This window comes from Xiphophorus couchianus, chromosome 3 (assembly GCF_001444195.1).
Source record: "Xiphophorus couchianus chromosome 3, X_couchianus-1.0, whole genome shotgun sequence".
NCBI classification, from domain to species: Eukaryota; Metazoa; Chordata; class Actinopteri; order Cyprinodontiformes; family Poeciliidae; genus Xiphophorus; species Xiphophorus couchianus.
In genome coordinates, this window is record NC_040230.1 from 18,222,267 (window position 1) to 18,242,747 (window position 20,481).

General features: G+C 37.6%; 2 protein-coding genes across 2 annotated transcripts; both read left to right on the forward strand.

Moving 5' to 3' along the window:
* The first annotated feature begins 2,089 nt into the window (after nucleotides 1–2,089).
* Nucleotides 2,090–9,213, forward strand: tnxba (tenascin XBa). The gene is made up of 15 exons (XM_028010995.1): nucleotides 2,090–2,256; nucleotides 3,325–4,848; nucleotides 4,936–5,067; nucleotides 5,146–5,931; nucleotides 6,054–6,176; nucleotides 6,320–6,463; nucleotides 6,545–6,664; nucleotides 6,761–6,916; nucleotides 6,997–7,106; nucleotides 7,183–7,315; nucleotides 7,399–7,550; nucleotides 7,624–7,720; nucleotides 7,838–7,999; nucleotides 8,531–8,694; nucleotides 8,782–9,213. The coding sequence occupies exons 2-15, from the start codon at nucleotides 3,447–3,449 to the stop codon at nucleotides 8,878–8,880; spliced, it is 3,780 nt and encodes a 1,259-aa protein (XP_027866796.1). The 5' UTR covers nucleotides 2,090–2,256; nucleotides 3,325–3,446; the 3' UTR covers nucleotides 8,881–9,213.
* Nucleotides 9,214–9,533: 320 nt separating this feature from the next.
* On the forward strand, nucleotides 9,534–15,275 carry cyp21a2 (cytochrome P450, family 21, subfamily A, polypeptide 2). The gene is made up of 12 exons (XM_028011003.1): nucleotides 9,534–9,648; nucleotides 9,755–9,946; nucleotides 10,027–10,116; nucleotides 11,003–11,157; nucleotides 11,256–11,351; nucleotides 11,586–11,696; nucleotides 11,788–11,874; nucleotides 12,802–12,885; nucleotides 13,005–13,118; nucleotides 13,213–13,379; nucleotides 13,945–14,048; nucleotides 14,134–15,275. Exons 1-12 carry the CDS (start codon nucleotides 9,534–9,536, stop codon nucleotides 14,373–14,375), a joined length of 1,557 nt encoding a protein of 518 aa, XP_027866804.1. The 3' UTR covers nucleotides 14,376–15,275.
* The last annotated feature ends 5,206 nt before the right edge of the window (nucleotides 15,276–20,481 follow it).

Genomic DNA, 20,481 nt, shown 5'->3' on the forward strand with positions numbered 1-20,481 from the left:
AATGAAACCTAAATTAAATGAATGCAGTATTGATAAAGATGCTGATTTCACAAATTTCCATCAAATAACATCTGGAGGTTTACATGACCAGGTGTTTTTTCTCAGGTGTGCAAGTCCTGGTAGGTGTTGAGGTGAAGCCCAAAGGCCAGGTCACGGTCAGCAGCTTGATGGTGGTCCATGATGCAGAAAGGTATAAGGTTGGAGATGTTTTTGTAGGCTGCCATCAAACAGAGATGGACCACCTACTCTGGAGTTCATGGCATTTTTATTTTCACTTGAGGCTGTCATAGGCAATTTGTTTGCAGAAATGTCACCAAAAATCTATTTATTGCATAAGATTGTGCTTGTGCTTGGAGGTTGGATATTTTTACCGAAGCCTTAAAAACATTTATTTTAAATTCACATCTGTTTAAGTCGTAAAGAAAACAAATCCTGTTGACTTCAAGTCTTTTCAGTAAAAATCTCTTTTAATGTCCTGTTAAGATTTGACCATTTACTGATAAGGATGCACATTTTCAGGGTTTTTACTTACATTAAGAAGAATACATATTTCTGTATTTTTTTTTTTTTTTTTTTGCAAAGAAATGCAAAAATATCACCAACCAACCACAACAATGAGCAATTCCATGTGGAGAGTAAAAGATAAATCAGTAGACTAAAGTATTAAATGTTCTTCTTTAATACTTTAATCATGACCGGAGATTTTTTTTAAAAAGTCTATTTTTTTTTCTTTTTAGAGAATTAGAAATACAAAAGAGTACAAAACTGAAAAAATGACAGTGTAAAAAACACCATACTGAAGAATTTATTAATTTTATTTCTTCTTAATGTATTAACATTATTTCAAAGCAGATCAATCTACTGCGCCCTCCACACTTATTGGTACCACTTCTAAAAATGAGTGGCCATGTGGTACTTTTCCACATGTTCATCCTTTATTTGTTGCTGTATATAGTGTTTCCTGTCCAGATGCTCAAATGTAGTTTTATCTGAAATAGTTCCTGTCGGTCACAACAGTGTTTGAGAACCTTTTTATATATTTGCATTTGTAATATGAGAGAAAATGTTCTTATCTAAAATCCATCAGAAATAACCATTTGGCATTTTGGAGAGGAATGATGGATCTTGCACTTCTGGAGCATTTCTGTGCCTCCCTTTCTGTCCTATTTATCATTTATGCTGGCAAGATAAACTTGAGTCATCACCTGGCCTCCCTCGCCACTGTGTTTGAATGATTTTGTTACATTTGTTAAGCATAGTAATGTCTTAAAGTTAGACACCAGCCCCCACTCATTTTCTGTTTACATAGTGATTCAACGTAAGGAATATGAACACATAAAATATTGATGTAAATGTCATGGTGAAGGTGCCACACTTAATATACAATAAAAGGTGTGATGATCTCAGCTGCTGTTTCTGACCTCTTGTTAATGTGCAAGAGCATCACATACTCCTTGTTTGCTCTAAACCTTTTATATAGTCCTCTTCATGTGGTTTACAAAAGGTGGGATGGTGGGTGGCCATTGGGTTAGAGATGCAATACCGGCACAGAGGCTTCCTAACATCCTGTGGATAGTCGGTTGCTAGCATAACTCATGCACAGTTACATCTCATTACCTTCAACAAACAGCCGATTCATATATCTGGGGGGTTTCTGTATCCTACAGTCAGCGCTGGATACTTACAGTGTTGGGCTTTGTATTCCAGCTGAATCCTGCATTTACAGTGTGTGCTGATGGCAGCTGCAGCTGAAATAAGTCAAGACGCTTGCAGAACATGTTCCAATCAAATTGTAAGCCTAACTTTGCAATGTTTTTCATTTCAGTAACTAAAACATGATGTACGAGAAATTAAAAATATATTTATACTGTATGTACATGTATTAGTAGATTATTCTAGTGCTGATTAGAGTAGATGTCAGCAAAACATGTTAAATAACATATTAATAATTTTCACAGAAAGTGAAAATGGTACATTTAATGTTTGAGTGAGTGTAAAAGTCTCTGTTTTTATGTAACTCCTACACAAATATTTTTCCCCGTGGTCAGGCGTTGGGGGACCAGTAGGCGTGGTAGAGGTGTGTTTGTAATAGGAAGGTGTAGGAGGTGTTAGCAGGGCCAGTCTTCATCACTCACCTCCTTTATATTGGGGGTCCTTTTACCAAATCTTTCCTCTCAGATCTGATCCCGTCTGCCAGAGTTGCTTTTGCTCTGATGGCGTCAGAGACATAAAGCAAACAACTCATTCATCAGTCAGGTAGGTTTTCTTCTCCATAATTATTTCAAAGCGATAACTGGACTCTTTTTGAAGTAATAATATGTAGCATTTGCTCCAAAGATAGACATGACAATGCACATATACTATGTTGTGTTGCAGTATTCATAGGGATTTATCTTGTTTTGTGTGAATTAATTATTTGTTGTGATTTACATATAATGCTTTTAATGATGGAATGTAAAACATATGCAGATTGTGTATGTATGCAGGTTAAAAGTGTGCAGGTTGCTGCAACAAGTAAAACATTAGATTATAGTGCTTAAAAAAAATAAAGGCACACACAAGTTTCCTTGGTTCTCCAGTTTGATTCTTCATAAATTTATAACAACAATTGGACATTTGTGGGATTTTTAGAGTTTTGGCTTCAGTGGTTTGTGCAACTTTCTGTACCTTGAAAGGTATACCTTGTCTCACAGTTCAGTACAGTGATGCTTTGTTACTGCTCAGCACACTCCCACTAGTTAACTCTGGATTTTCCACTCAAGTCTTGCTTCTTTCTGATCATTTAAAAACTTGGTTTGGCAAGCTTTTCAGTTACAATTCAGGGCTGTGTTTGTAATATCAATGTTAGAAAATTCTGTTTTAACTATGTAAATGTGTATACATGACAATTGCATGCAAAATCTATCAAAATTTTATGTTTTGAACTATAGCATAGTTATTACTCAGTGTAATATTAATATGAAATAAATCAACCTCTATCCAGTGACATATTATTTTCTGCTTATTAAACTTTGTTCAAATTACAGTCTGTTTAAAGAAGGTAAAGACTTTCAAAGAAGATGTCTACTCTAGTTTCCAAAACAGCTACACAACTGTGGTGCAGTATTTCATGGCAAAACACTACCCAACAAATACACTTGTCATAAATGTGGCTGATGTAAAAATACCTTATCTGAAGAGTGTAAAAGGGAACTCTGTGAATCTGGAGCGAACAAGGACCAAAAAGTATTCATATGATCAGAAAAAAATTGCTAGCAACGTAAACACATTTTAAAAAAACATATAGATCTGTAATAATAATGATTTTCCTTTTTTCATCTGTAGGAGAGACCTGCCAAAGTCACCTCCAACAGCATCTCCTAAGAAGTAAAGAGGAAATACATAATTTTTTTGTATAACAGTTTTCCAAAGGTTATACAACATCCCTGCAGAACAGCCATTGCAATATGTTAATTACCCTCGGACTTCTCTTACTTCTAACCCCATTCCCCTCCTTTCAAACCACGACCCTTGACAAAAGAGATGCTGTAGGAAGCAATGTGACCAAAGCCAATACTGTTTTAACCTTCTCAAAACCAAAAACCACTGCTGCTCCTTCTAAACAGAGTTTGAACCCCACCCTAAAGCCAAACACTGTCACTGTGACAATTTTACCCACTGCAGGTTCCAACCAAAAATCAGAAACCAATGCTGCAACAACCACCAAAAGCAAACTCAGTGTTGCAGTTGTTCAAACCACTCCACCATCACCAGCAAAGGCTCCTAAAGCCACTGACACCAACACCAACAGAAACAAACACAAAGTCAACCAGACAGCTTCAGCTAAGCTTCTGTCACTTAGTGAAGAAAAAGCCAACAAAATCAAGCCTGAACCTACTGGAGTTCACCAAGACCAGTCAACTATCACAAAGCTTTTCTCAGACAGTCATTTGAAAACCAGCAGAAACAAACTTCAGCAATCTCACAATCAAACTACATCATCAAAATCTTCTTTAAGCAGTAATGAGAAGAATGCTGAGGATAGGTCCAATCACAATGTTCCTTCTATACTTCCCAGTGGCAGTAAGCCCACCAAAGACAGGGCTGCAGCTGGTAACCAGACTGTTTTTGATATTCCCCTCACCACCGGTGATGAAAAGTCCAAAGACAAGTTAACTCCAAATGTTCCGTCTTTACCTGCCAGTGGTGGCAAAACTTCTAGAGGCAAGACAACAGCCTCTGGTAACCAGACCATTGCTCATCACCCTAAAAGTGATGAGAAGTCCGAAGACAAATCAACTCAGAGCTTTCCGTCTTTATCTACCACCAGTAAAACTACAAAAGTCAAATATACAGCATCTACTAATCAGACAACTTTTGATAATTCTCCTCCTAGTGGTGATAAAAAGCCTAAAGATACATCTGCTTCAAATACTCTGCCTTTACCTACCAATGGTACTAAAGCTACCAAAAATAAGCATAAAGAGTCTGGACATCAATCAGTTGTTGGTATCCACCTCCAGATCAATGATGAGAAGGCCAAAGACAAGACTGGTGAAAGAGCTGGGGGTTTCAATAAAGATAAAGAAATGGGCACCACTACTATTACTCAGACTCCTTTAATCCAAGCAACCGGCAAAGACAGTGTTGGTCCTTCACAGCCCCTTAAAGTGGTCATCAGTTTCAATGGTGACTGGAGCCACACAAAGGAACAGGAGCTGACATTAAAGCCTGGTGCTCCACTGGTGATGACACATAGCATCAACCTGCTACCTGGTGGGTGTACAGAGGGATGTGAAGCTGAGATGGCTGCTCTGAAAGGACGCCTGTCCCGACTGGAAAGAGAGATGTCCCTTCTAAAGGAGAAATGTAACTATGCCTTACCAGTATTTTAAATCTAACATCAGACAATGCAGACTGGGTTTAATAATTCTGCTTCTTCTTTTTGCCAAACAGGTCCATGTTCTGCAAATTGCCCAAATGACTGTAGTGGTAAGGGGAAATGTGAGAAGGGGAAATGTATTTGCCATAAAGGATTTACAAGTCTTGACTGCAGTAAGTGTGCAAAAGATGCTGAGTGCTTTAAAGGTAAGAATACATTTGCTATGTTTCCAATGTTTATTTTACTCCACCTCTAACTAACTTTAAACTTTTCCTGTCCACAAGACAATAAGAAGGATTCAAATACAACTACTGAATCTATGAATGACAATGAAAAAGAGGCCCGTGGAGAAAAACCAGAGATCAAAAAGTTTCCTCCAACAACAAATCCACAAATCGCAAAGGAAGAAAGACCAGAGAAATTACCACCCCAAGATGATCCACGATCAAATGTAACACTGAGTAATGAGAATAAAACCAACAACACAAAAAGCAAGAATGAAAACAAAAACAAGTCTGTTGAGCTGCCCAACACGAACAAGAATCAAGAAAATAAATCCACTGGCATAAACCGAATTTCAACATGTGCATCAACAAAGGACAACAACAAAGTTCTAGAGAACAATACAACAATCGATCACTGCTCCAAAAAACTTGGAGGTTTAGGATCAGTGAAGGCTGTGAATATCTCCACCTCTAGCTTCACTATCACGTGGTTGGCGCCACAACATATGTTCAAGAATTTCACTGTGGTCAGAAGAGAGCCTCGCACGGACAGTGACACTGATGAGAATGAGGGGCTTGGAGAGGAGATTGTTGAAAGAGATTGGATGTCTGGCACTAGAACCTCAACTGAAGTCCACAGTCAGAGCACCAATACAACTATCTCCTCTGGTAAAAGTGTTGAATCTAGAAGTAAAACTGAAACTAAGAGGATCTCAAGAGTGGTGCCTGGCAGCGCACGATCCTTCAAGTTCAGTAATCTCAAGGCAAACACACGTTATGTGGTCCATGTATTTGGCTCTACAGCAGACAGAAGATCCAAGATTCACAGAGTTACAGCAACCACAGGTGAGATATAAAATACGAGAAACATGTTTTCAAATGGTTTCAACACTCTCAAAATAGTTTTTGCTAAGAAGTTAACAGTACAACACTAATCAATGAATAAAACTACTTGTTTCTATTCCCAGGTCCTGAGAAACCCACAGAACTGGTTTTTAGTAATGTAACAGAGTCCTCTCTGACTGTTTCTTGGACCAAACCAAACACCATATTTACAGGCTTTAGAGTAACATACATCAACATTTCAACAGGTTAGTCAAACCAACTTTATAGACAAAGATATTGATTAAAACAAAAGAACATAGTCAGTATATATAGACAGAAACCCTGCAACATTGGTTACAGACTTGATAGAGAGATAAATGTAATACGATGCTTGTGTTCATGTTGTCAGGAAAAAGCCAGTTTGTGTCTGTGGACTCTCACCAATCAAGTGTTGTTCTGTCTACCTTGTCTGCTGGATCATCCTACATTATCAGTGTTACCACAACCAAAGGAAGCGCTCAGAGTGATGAACTCACTTCAGTTATCACTACAGGTATTGTTAAAGAAGTTCACCCAGTACACCTGGTGTACAAGAAGGTCAATTAATATGCTGTGAATATTTTTTTTTTCATAGTACCTGCTCCTCCAACACATCTCCAAGTCATCAATGTGACAGATAACACAGCTATGCTGCGTTGGACACCCAGCCTGGGGAAAGTAGATCGTTTCATTGTTAGCTATGGGTCTTCCAAGAGTGAGTTTGAACTGACAGTAAAAATAAGTGTAAGTATGGAATTGATTGATCCATCAATCAATTTTGTTTTGTTTTGTTTGTTTGTTTTGAGTACAGCTCCAAATGTTACAGTAACAGTGATGCTGTCAGGAAATTCAGTGCAGTACCAGCTGAAAGGTTTACAGAGAGGAACTCTGTATAAGGTCAAAGTGCGGACCCAAAAGAACAACCTCCAGAGTATGGGAATATCTACTTCATTTACAACAGCAAATGGTGAGTAGAATAGGAATAACTGAAGACTTTAGAGTTTTACCTTCTTAAACTTAAACTTATGCACTTCTTCTGTTATCTAGTGGTTAAGGCCAGTGAAATTGGTGGTCGGTCTGCAGTGATTGCCTGGAGGACTTCTGTTGTTTTTAACAGCTACAGAGTGATCTATCAGATGGCAAAAGAGGAGGCAAAGGTGAGTGATTATCCTCTTTTGATTGGACCAATTTGACCAAATTAAGGTTCTACAAAAACACAACTTTCCGTGTTAGGAAGTCATCCTGGAGTCACCCATCACAGAGTATAAACTGACTGGCCTGATTCCTTCATCATTCTATTCTGTTGTGGTACAAGGAGAGAAAAATGGAAAGTATACATCACTTGTCACGTCACAATTCATCACCGGTAATTATTTTTTTCTCACTATTTAGATTAGTTAGAGCTAAATATTCATAATTCTCTAAGGCACATGTTTCTTTGTCTTCCAGGAAAATTGCGCTTCCCTTTCCCTACTGAATGCTCACAAGAATTGCTAAATGGAGCTCTGGAGTCAGGGGAAGTGACCATCTACCCGCAAGGGAAAGAGGGGCGAGCAGTGAGAGTTTACTGTGACATGGAAACAGATGGAGGCGGATGGACGGTACAAGAAACTGCAGACATTTACTAAGCCAGTTGATGAAACAGGATGCCAAGTCAATTTGTGTGTTTTATAGGTTTTCCAGAGAAGGACGAATGGAAAAACTGATTTCTACAGAACCTGGAGTGACTATAAAGCCGGCTTTGGAAACCTGAGTGAAGAGTTCTGGCTAGGTATTGTTGGACATTTTTGCTCATTTGATTATCCAGATCATGTTGTTGCATTTTAAAGGAAAAGAAATATGCTTTGTTCACCTATGAAACTTAATGTTTTTTCCTGTCTTTGGCCAGGAAATGAGCTCCTGCACAACCTGACCAGTATCGGCCCTGTGAGCTTGAGAGTGGATTTGCAATCTGGAAATGACACAGCTTACGCTCGCTACACCAACTTTTCTGTTGCTTCAGAAGGAAGAAACTATACTCTTACTGTATCTGGATACACAGGAACAGCAGGTACATTTTAAAGGAAAAGAAAGATGATTTGCAAACAACTCTAGGAAATGTTTTTCAAAATTAAAATACAGGTGTGAAAACTCATGCCAAACATACTAGGGTTAAAAACTTTAAAATTCCAAGAATAGGCAAACATTCCAACCTTAAATTTCCAAGTTATTTTTTTTTCCTTTTTGTGACATTGATTTTTTTTTTTAAGTTCAATAAATTATTAAGCAAAGCAAAAATCGTTGTCCAAAATCTTTTTAGGAATTTGAAATCTCTCAGGAAACCACTTGCAATGTTTCTTAAAAAAATTATGTTTTTTGCATTATTTTTGCATTTATTATTGTTATTTATTTATGGCACCCAAAAATGCTGTAACCTTATGTTTGAGGGTTTTGTTGTATTGTCCATGTTTATCGTAAGTTACAAGCTAGCATAGTGTCCTTGGAAGTTTAAAAACAACTTCATAGACGAAACTGTAACAATCTAGTTTTCTTTCAGTTAGATATCAAAAGGATCCTAAATTAGATGCTTTTTTTCTGCTAGGTGACTCAATGAAGTACCATAATGGCCGCCCATTCTCAACTCGAGACAAGGAACCAGACCCTCTGGGGATCCACTGTGCCAAGGCTTATGTGGGGGGCTGGTGGTACAAAAACTGCTATAAAGTCAACCTCAACGGCCTTTACGGCATGAACAGCAATAATCAGGTAACCAACTTTCTTCACATTTTTCAAATACTATGGGACTGCACGTAGACCAAATGTCAGTAATTTTCTGTTTGTTTCTGTTTATAGGGAATAGTCTGGATAGACTGGAAAGGCAAAGACTCGTCCATTCCCTTCTCTGAGATGAAGTTCAGACCGTCTCGGTTCTCCCCTGCAACTCATGGCTAAAGATGCTTCAAGCTCCAAGACTTGTACATATCTGCATCTGCATGTCTATTCCTAAAATAAATTCCATGTAGGATGTTTTTTTCAGATACTACTGGAACAATCAGTGTATTTGGTTCAGTTTGAAAGATGTATTTTTTTTTCTGAGCTATTCTTATAGAAAATAAAATGAGAGAGTTGATGAGTAGCTCATTGCATCTGAATACTAAAGAAACCTTTTGCTTGAATATGATTTTATCTGTTTTACCTCTAATAAATCTCTGTGCACCACACATTAATCCCACTATTACTGTATTATTATGCACTGTCAATTGGAATAAATATTGCTTAAGTGGGTCTCGCATGTCATTTTTTTTTAAACCAGAGCTATTTTCCAGAAAAAGTGAACAGCACAAAGCTAAGCATCAGCCTGACTGACATGTAAACAGAGGTGTGTTTTAATACCCTTCAACACATCCTGACTGAGTTTATCAGGTTATCTCTTGATATATGTGCTGGGGTCATCACATGATTAGATATGTTGACCTAAAAAAAAATATTTAGCTATCCTTGATTTGAGTGCAAACACTGACAGCTTATCAAACTAAGAAGTATAAAAGAGTAGTGTAATGTACTGGTCTGCTTTTTAAAGTAGGGGATACATGAGAGAAGACAAAATGGGAGTAGAGATATCACTGGTCAGTGTTGGAGCATTATTTTTTCTTGTGTTGCTCCTTTTGGTACTGATTACCAGTCAACGAAACACTCATTCGCAAGGAAAGGAAAAAAATAGTAAGTACTTTGGGAAACTCTATTTACTGTGTGAATATTTCATACATATGTTTATGTTGGTTTAATGATTCTACCTTACCTTTTTTTCTCTTCTAAAATTTGAAAGGAGCAAATATTGGACTTCTGCAGCATCTGTATCAGTTTGTTCACAGTTCTTCAAAACCTTCTCTCCCCGGCCCCCCGAGTCGCTTCCTTATTGGCAACATGATGGAACTGACACACGATCACTTACCGATTCACCTGACCAATCTGGGCCAACGCTATGGAAGCATCTACCGCTTAAAATGTGGAAAAACAAGTAATTGTCCACATAACGGTAACATAGTTTTTCTGTATCTGATAGACATGTAACCTCTCATTTTTACTCTGTTTGTTAAGCCATGGTGGTGCTTAACAGTTGTGAAGTCATCAGAGAAGCACTGGTGAAGAAATGGTCTGATTTTGCTGGGCGACCAATGTCCTACACAGGCAAGATATTCTTCAGTTTTTTTGATAGACATACAGTATCTCAATGATTTAGAAAGTAACTGAAATGCTGCTTTCTCAGTAATTCAGCTCAAAACGGGAAACTAGATTTTTTCACACACAGGTTCACCCCTTCTTTTGTTTTTCTGTTAATTTGAACCATTTTTCTGGCCCATTAAGAACAAGGATTTTTCACAGTGTAGGTAGCTTCCTATGGGAAATGAAATCAGCATCTCCATAAACCTTGTCAGCAGAAGTAATTATGAAGTGCTTTAAAATGTCCTGTTAGGTAGCGGGGCTGAACTTGAATAAATACCAGCAAAAAACATGGCTTTTTAAACTTTTAGTTTAATGAAAAATTGTGTTTTATCTGAAAAGACAAAGTCAAGGCCTTTCCCAAGATAAGATGTATCTGGTGTTGTCCCAGATTTAGGAGTGAATTAACTCAAGGAGTGCAACGCTCATGTGATGTGAACATATGTGTGTGGTGACTCTTGAAGAACTGACTCCAGCTGCAGTCCACACCCTGTGAACATCCAAACTCATACATTGTCTTTGCTTACAAATCTTACCAAGACTGTGGTTGTTCTTGTTGCTGGTACACCTTTTTTTTCCACAAATGTTTTTCTTCTATTAAACTTTCCAATTATATGCTTGGGTACAGCGTTCTAAACAACCATCTTCTTTAACTATTAAGTATTGTGGCTTACATTCCTTTAATTATTTATTCCCTTTTTATTCTATTATGTTTATTTCTTTTATTAGCTGTAGCAGTTTTCAAAGTGAAATGTTCAAAATTCTTCACTCTGTATAAAAATGTATACAGCTGAGTTTAAATTTAGAATTGTAGTCATTATGTGCCCTGATATTTTCTTCACACTTGAAACAGGAGACAGTGTATCTGGAGGAGGGCGTAACATTTCTCTGGGAGATTACACCAAGGAGTGGAGGGCACACCGGCGTCTCGTCCATAGTGCCTTGCAGCGCTGCTGCCAGCAATCTTTACATGGGGTGATTGAGAGACAGGCTTTGCATTTGAGAAAGGTACAGAAAACAAGGACAGGTCCAGTGAGACCAAACCAAATGCAGGGGAATTTCCAATGTTACACAACCTGATAAAGCACGGCCTGTTTATGTTTCAGGTTCTGATGGACTATCAAGAGAGTGCTGTTGACCTCTCAGAAGATTTTACTGTGGCAGCCAGTAACGTCATCACCACTTTAGCTTTCGGAAAAGAAGTAGGTCTCCGTTCTCCTGCTGTTTATTTTAAGCTCTTGAGTTCTGAAGACAGTTTATAAAATGTGCTTCAATGAACAGCTGTGATTGTGCCAGAGGTGAAATTGCTTGTTTGTTTGTGTTGGGGAGAGAGCAAAGTTTCTGTTTGAATAGTTGTTTTTAGTGGCAAGGATTGCAAAAAGATGGTCACGTAGTCCATTTTACCTTAGAACACAGTGTGTATCCTTTTTTTCTAGTATGATAAGACGTCACCAGAGCTGCAGGAGTTGCACAGCTGCCTGAACAAGATTGTTGCCCTGTGGGGTTCCTCATGGATTTCAGCCCTGGATTCCTTTCCACTGCTGAGAGTCAGTAAATATTTAATATTATGACTGACGGTCAGAGGGTTACGAAAGCACATTTCATTTATAAATTCATGTATTATTTCCTCTCTTAAAGAAATTACCAAATCCCGTGTTTGCTCGTCTTCTCAAAGAGGTGGCCAGGAGGGATGCCATCATAAAACAGCACCTTAACAGTTACAAGGTTGGTAAATTTCAAAAATAGATCAAGCATGTGTATGTTTTGTAACTGATACCCTTTTACCAGTTCATAATCCTTTTCATACTGAAGTTTCATGCAGTTTTGTCACAAACCTCTTCACTCCACATGTCCATGCATGGGTATGTATCTTCTGATCCAACATCTATAGGACCAATACAAGGTTGTACCTTGCAACCATGACACTTTTAGATAAATACATATAAAAGGAAAAGAAATGTTTGATTATAGACTAAAGTAATTATCATTATTTATGTACAAATGCAAGCGCCAACACACAGAAACAGCATCACCATACATACAGTAACGGCAGGTAGATAGGTTAGCAAACTTAAATAATAGGTTGACTGAATGACAGAAAATAATAACCAATAATACATTTTCCTTTACATAATAGTCATGAATGACACATAAATAGGGTAATGTTAGCTACTTTGAAAACAATAAAATAGACTAAAATAATGGTAAACACAGTCACACCGTAGAGATGGATCACACATGCAATCATGAACATTTATGTATCCACACACAGTAATAAGGGTAGATTTTCCTCTCCACTGTAGCTACATGCATGTTTGGTATGAGGGATTGCTGTAAATGCAGTTTGCTTATCCAAGAACACTGAATGCTTGAAGTCAGTATTCAAAGGCAAGTGAACTTGGTGGACTTTGATAACTAGCATCAACTTGAATGTGATTGTACTGAAATTATTTTTTTGTTATTGTTCCATAAAATGTTTGACAATATCAACATTGCAAAAGTACAAATTGGCAAAGAGGGAAAATGACCAAAAAACATGGACAATATAGAAATCTCAAAGGTTATTCTCAATTAACAGACTTGGATGATGTATCCAAGTCTGTTTAAGTATTATGTTTTTGTTATTTTTGTCCTTCTACATTCTTTTTGCAGGCACAAAACAAAATAAACGAGGATGCTATAACAGGATTCCTCCTTCAAGGCCTTGACAAACATCAAAGCACAGAAAATGGAGAGGTATATACCTTTATTAAATGCCAGGAAATATTAAAAATGAGATATTTATAGAAATCCAAAAATGTTAAGTAAGCAGAACTTAATCTGCAAAGAGACTGTAGACATGTTCTCATCTCCAGCTCCTGACTGATGTTCATGTCCACATGGCCACTGTGGATCTCCTCATTGGTGGAACAGAGACCGCAGCAGCTTGGCTCAACTGGACCGTGGCCTTCCTGCTGCACAGACCAGAGGCATAGGAAACCTTTATTATTAATATTCTTAATACCATTTACACATCTTACAGGTTGTGTCTGTGTCTCAGCTCTTATTTTTTTTATGATTTAGGTGCAGACCAGCGTATATGAGGAGCTGTGCAGAGTTTTAGAGGGCCGGTATCCTAAATACAGTGACAGACACAGACTCCCTGTGTTGTCCTCTCTTATCAGTGAGATGCTCAGACTCAGGCCGGTTGCTCCTTTGGCCGTCCCACACAGAGCCATCAGGGACAGCAGGTTAGCTCAGCTACAATTATCTAATGTGATAGTGACTCAATGCATTTGTTTATGATTTGGACTCATGGTGAGTTAAAATTTCTCAAATTTTCTTTAGATATTTGAATAGTGGCTATTTAGTATTCTGATATTTTTAAAGAGGGGAAGACAGATTAAAAAGTGGCTGATGAACCAGGTTTCTTCTGAAATTTTGACAAATAAATCTGTCTAACCTAAATGACACATTTTTCCCATTTTGAAAAACAGCCATTGGGCTCGGCTTTATGTCACCTTTATTAACATTGTAAGAGGTTTCAGTAAAACTTTCTTAACATAGAATTTAATAACTCAACTGAATTACAAAAAGGTTACAAATTTTCTAAATTTGATTTTGCTGGTTTTGCTGCTGCAATAAAATATTTACGGTATTTAAGTCATTCATTTTAATTTATTTGTCAATGTATAATGTATGTATCAATGCATGTCACTTTTTGGAAACTCAATACCTTTATCTTTTCATTTGCATTCATTACTTTTCTGCTGCATTTTACTTGTAATTTGACTCTGATTTTAAACTCATCTGCAGCATCGCAGGTTATTTCATCCCGAAGAACACAGTCATCATTCCTAATCTTTTTGGAGCGCATCACGATCCAGCAGTTTGGTCCGAGCCGAACAGCTTCAAACCTGGTACAGCTTTATATCCCCAGCTAAAGTGTTCTGCCTGAGCTGGCTCAGCAGTTTTTTATTTTCAATCTGTTATTTTTGCTTTCAGAGCGCTTTCAGGAGGGAGGTGGCGGCTCCGCTCGCTTCCTGATGCCTTTTGGAGGGGGTGCTCGGCTCTGCCTGGGGGAGTCTGTTGCCAAAATTGAACTCTTTCTGTTCACTGCTTACTTGCTGAGAGATTTCCAGTTTGTCCTTCCTCAGAATGAATGTTCCCTGCCTGACCTCAGGGGGGTCGCCAGTGTTGTGCTTAAGATCAAGGCCTACAAAGTCGTGGCATGTCCTAGGCCTTGAACTAGTCCTTGGGTAGTAGTGTGAAGTTTCATTGCTGTAAATGTTTTTCTTTTGTTGTATTTGAGTCAGAAGAAGTTCCTTAACAAATTCAACATGTGGATCTAACTTCTGGAAAGAACAGAGCAGCAAAAATGTCTGGCTTTAACCTCTGTGTAGCAAGGCACATGGATCCATCTGTATCTGATTATGTACAGGAGACTCTAATTTTGAAACAATTATGGCACCACCAAGTGGACAAACACTGTACACGCATTTTGCTTTCCTTTAGCATCTTCATTTTTACAAAAATGGCTGAAAAGATTTTTATGGGGTAAATCTCACAAAGACAAAGAAGGTGAAGTCATACTTTAAGAAAATGATTCATATTTTTCTGGATTTGGTCACCAAATGTCATCAGGTTGAATAAAGTAAATAGGAATATTTATAAGAACATGGGAAACAAATCTAAATTTGGTAAAATAATATGACCAAATTTACTCAAAATGAGTGAACTTATATTTACACTTGAGGAACAGCTATTTATGTTTGAATATTAAGTTTTGTCTATGTTGAATATTTTTTTAAATCAGTAGCTCAAAAATATGGTTCAAATGAACCAAAATTATAACTAAATTTTACATGTGTTTTAGTAGAGTAAAAACCATGCCTAAATGCACCAATATATATTATTTTACAAACATGGCACACCTAAACTTACAAACAATACAGGAAATATTTTTTTTCAAGTCATGTCATGTGTTTATTATCAGAGTTACAGTTCAAAATCTAACTTTGTACGTTTAATTCCCAAACAGCTCCTGTGCTGAGAGTAAACTTCTGTTGAATCTGGAGTCTCTATGAATGATGATTGTGGCTGGGTTCCAGAAAAGTCTTAAAGTGAATAATAAAGGAGAAAATAAATTCAGCTATTTTCATTTAACAGTTGTTGAGAATCCCACTCCAGCAGAGGACACTGATGAACTTATGTGTTCCCTCAATACATTTATAGGATTTGTTCCCTACAAAAATAAGACAGGCATATCAAAAGAAAAACTGAAATGGGTATGATGCTTCAATAACTGGTAAAAAAAAAAGAAACAAGTCCATTTGTTTGCTTTACAAAACTCATCATTACCAAGTAACTGATATGTGTAACCGGGTTCTGCTTCACTCCACTGTACCAGGCCGGCCCCAGTAACCCCACGACTCTGCGTTGTGTAGATTTTTAAATGAAGACGAGAAGTTTCTGGTTGTTCAGGCAGTTTATTTCCTGAATGAGAACATATGGGGAGTTCAAATCAGTGCAACGGCTCCGCTTCATTCAGCACACTCTCGTGCAGCTTTCACAGACTGGCACTGAGTGCAGGAGCCAGCAACATTTAACCAGCCACACTAAGAGGTGGGCGCTATTTCCCCATTGCACTGATCCATATAAGGCAAGTGGGATTCTACAACTTAAACCTAAACACTGTTACATATGGAAATGTCAAATAACCCAGAATGGTGAGGTTAAAGTCTCTGCCAATTATAGGACAACAGTAAGAGGTAATGCTCTGCAATAAGAAATTCAAACTGTGGTTTAATATGTAAAAAGGTTGAGCTATGCTCTCTTTGCTGTAGATGGGTTGGAGGAAGTGTTCACTGCAGTTGGTGAGTCAGTGTTACTTTTATGCAGAAACACTTCCTCTCTTAGACGTGGAGATAGAATAGAGTGGACACTGAATAAAAAAAAAAACACTGGCTGCATACAGTATGCAGTCCCCTGCATGCTGGAGACTACCAGTGTGTAGGTTCCTTTGATACGTAAAGAGTGTTCCACAAAATGCAATTACACATCCTTTCTACTGTAGTCAGTGAGAAAATAATGTTAAAAAATCTGAAACTGTAAAGGAGAAGAAAGCTTTGCATGACTTCTATATTTTTGTTTTACATTTACATCAAAGACCAGTGCTGCAGGAGGAGATCTCACTTTGTTCTCTGGCTACTTGGTTAAAGAAATGTAAAAAAAAAAAAAAAAAGAAAAGAAAAAAACCCTTCACCCTAACATGGTATGGAAGTTAGGTTGATCAATTTTTTTTTTTTTAAATTACTAAAATAGCTGTCAGAGCAGGTCACTAAATGGTAATAGCATTTTGTTCAATAAGCTTCTTCCCCCAGTTTTCATTAGCCCTGATGAAATGACCTGGTTTGTGCACAGAGAAGGTTCACTGTGCATCAAAATCTTAATGCTCTTTTAAATGTACTGTTTTAGCCATTCGTCTTGGCCTTATAATAGGTGCAGCTGCAGTTGAATTTGACGCATACGTGAAGTGGAAACACGGATGTAGTGCAGACATTACCTCTAATAGAGGACTTCTAAGCTGTTAGTTTTAAATAATATTTTGAGTAACATAATTACTACTCTTTATCTTGACTTTTAAGTCAGTTATAATATTAAAAGACGGATTTGTTTTCACATTTTGATGCAGTTAGTATGTGGTGAAGCATTGAAATCGAGTAGATATGTTGAAATGTGTTTCTCTGAAAACTATGATCTCATGGAGGACGAAGAACCAAAATACACAGGAGACAACTTTGCAGAGAAGAAAAAAGGAATTTAATTCAAGTTTACTCAAACATCTAGAACACCAGACAGAGTAAATGTTTTGTACACCTACAGAGTATAAAAATAGCTCCATGAAGGATTTATCAGTGAAACGGCCTGAGGTTTGCATTGAAGTAACTTCCTGCAATGTGATGTTGCAAAGTGACTTCCTGAAGAGGCATTTTAAGAAAGCGTTGCCCTTACAGAACTTTTTCATATTTGTGAAGCATTTACACAAGACTCTTATGAAAGAAGAATGAATTTCCAGCCTTTGATTGGACTGTATCTCATAGCTCCTCTATGGGCATCGCTGGCACTTTATTCATCAGGTAGGTACAACACTTCTATTATATATAATCAGCTCATCCAGGCTGATTCAAGTATTTAACCCTCTGATGCATGACATATTGACTATACAGTCTTCCATGAGTGGGTCTTTTTGGACCCGTGTTTAAATCAATATGAATATTTTAATTTTTCACTTTTTTAAGCATTTTTAGAAGAAATTGTAGAACATTTGTGACGATTTGTAGAACATTTTTAAAATGAAATGACAACAGAAATTTTACAACAGCAATGTTGGAACAATGTTGCGGGGTAGCAGCCTAAGAAGGCCACTTGTTCAAGCTCCTCTGGGGGAATCCCAAGGCGTTCCTAGGCTAGCTGCGAAACATAATCTCTCCAGCGTGTCCTGGGACTTCTTCTGGGCCTCCTCCTGGTGGGTCGTGCCTGGGACATCTCACCAGAGAGGCGACCAGGAGGCATCCTAATCAGATGCCCGAGCCACCTCAAGACTGGCTCCTCTAGACATGAAGGAGCAGCTGCTCTACTCTGATTTATTCCCAGATGACTGAGCTTCTCTCTCTAAGGGACAGCCCAGACACCTTAAAAAACTAACACTAATTTCGGCCGCTTGTATCCGTGACCTCGTTCTTTTTTACATGATCCAAAGCTCATGATCATAGATGAGGGTAGAAACTTAGACCGGTAAATCAAGAGCTTTGTTTTTTGGCTCAGCTCTCTCTTCACCTCGACAGACTGGTAGAGTGCCCGCTTCACTGCAGACGCTGCACCAATCTGTCTGTCGATCTCCTGCTCCACTTGGGGCAGGACATCCTCCCCAACCCGGAGAAGGCACTCTATTCTTTTTCAGCTCATGTATTTATGCATTTATTTATATAGCTATGAATTTGTATTTTATTTATTGTGTAGCACTTTTAAAAGTACGTTTTGCACTTTATTAACAAGCACTTTATTTAGCACTGCACTTGAAGCATAGATTTGCACATGAATAACCATTTGCACACAAAAAATTTTATTTTTGAAATTGTATTGTATTGTATTGTAATTGTATTTACTAAGTATTTTTAGAGATAAGCATGTAGCCTTTTGTTCTGGGCTCTGCACAGCTGCTCCTCATTGACGAGTGAGGTGGTTGCCTGTGGAGGGAGGATAATTGTTACTCAGAGCAACGAGCTACTGGTGGGTAAAACTGAGCAAATGTTTGTGCATAATCTGTTAGGTGTGGAGTGCTAATGTAGAGTGACTCGCCTGTCTTTTCTGTGTCCTCTCCAGGGTGTTTGGACAAATACTGTCCCAGGGGTCCAGACACCATATATGGTTTCTGGGAGAGGCCATTGAAAAGAGGGAGAGGGGTGGGAGGATTGTTTATGGGTTTTGTGGTGTTTCATTATGGTGTAATGATAAAACATATAATATTTATAAAAAGTAAATGGAAATGTTTGTATTTTGTAAAAGGTATTTTAATTAAATAGGTGGATATTGATGAATTGAGATTCCCCTGTGAATTAAAGGTGGTTTGGTCCGTCACAGCTGGGACTATTTAAGACTGCAGTTTCACCTGTGAGGTCTTGTTGATTTTGTGTGAAGAATAAACCACTGCTGTTTCCACCTGACTCTGCCTCAAAGCTTCATCCTCACTGTAAAATCCAACTGCAAAAGGCCACCCTGTTACAAACACATTGATCAACAGGTTTTGCATGTCATTCAACACATTTTATCTTTTGGTTCTCATCCAGGGTGTCAGACACACACAGATGTACACCCCCACATACCAACGCTCACACACACACACAAATAATACACATACACAATAAAATATAGGCAGTAATGTTAGCTAGTTGGTTAGATAAGTAGTGTTACCTAACTTCAAAGAAGGCTAATAGGTTGATTTGTGACAATATCACTGTCACAGCACTGATGATCGACACACATACATTTGTGAGGTAAAAATAAAGATACTAATTATATGTGAAAGTTCTTGCTGTGTAAAATATTATTATTCAGAGGTGAGACTTAGGACTCAGTGTGTATGGTTCACAAAAAAATGTGTTCCTGACAGTCACAGTTGGTAAGAAACAAAGATTCCCATTAAATTCCATAGGAAATGAATGTGGGTCCTTTACGACCCACTTATGGAAGAATGGGATAGTAATATAAAACATGCTATTTCTTAAAATGTGTAAAAGGTAAATTAAAACTTTTTAATTGCATGATATCAATAACATATTTGTTGAGGAATACCTGGAAAATGAAGTGATGACAACTTTTCATTACAAAGATATTGCAAAAAGATGACCTCACCAGTGTTGTATAAAGTACTGAAATCTCAGAGTCAAGTAAAAGTATAAGTACCTCTCCAAAATATGACTTTGGTAAAAGTCCAAGTCACTGACTGAAATGTTACTTGAGTAAAAGTCTTAAAGTATCTGAAACTTCTTGTACTTAAGTATGGAAATTACTGTAAAAATGGATGTACTCAAGTAATGTAATGAAAAGTACAAGTAAAAAGTAAAACAAGGCAAATGCAGTTTGAATGACATTTTTTATATTTTGGTAAACTTGTCAAATACACTTAAAATAATGTACACAACCAAGTGCAGGCAAAATTAAACCTGCTAATAGATATACCTGCAGGCATCATTTAGTTAAGAAAATTAGGTGCTTTACCTATAGCACAAGGTTAACTTAACCTGCTTTACAACTGAACCAGCTTCTTAGTAAACCCTCCAGGACAGAAAATACAAAGTTTTTGTAAGCCTTAAGTTTTCCCTTCAAGTAAGGTCAGTGCTGAAAATGAGAAAAATAAATAGTACAGAAAATGCGGCCAACATGAAGAAAAAGAGCTGTTACAATTACTCTACTTCACAAATCAGTGAATCAGTCGATGCTACAGTCAGTAGGTGGTGCACACAACTGGTCATTATGCAAAAGACAAAAAGAATTGGGAGGGAAATGCAGCTTATTGTCATCTGTAAACCTGGTTTTGAACTTGCATGCCTTTCCTATATTTGTTAAATTTAGTCTAAATTGCTATCGCTATGGCTTCTGTCCCCCCTTGAACAGAGGAGTCTAGGTAGCCTGCTACAGTCAACATTAGGCCTAAGCTAAATACACCACGTATGGAACTGAAACAATGCCAAACAAAGTTCATTTATGGTCAACGTTTCACAATACAGTAGTGTCTAGTGACCAAGCTATAGTTACTGAAACAGGAGGATTATAACCATTTCATAAGAAGTT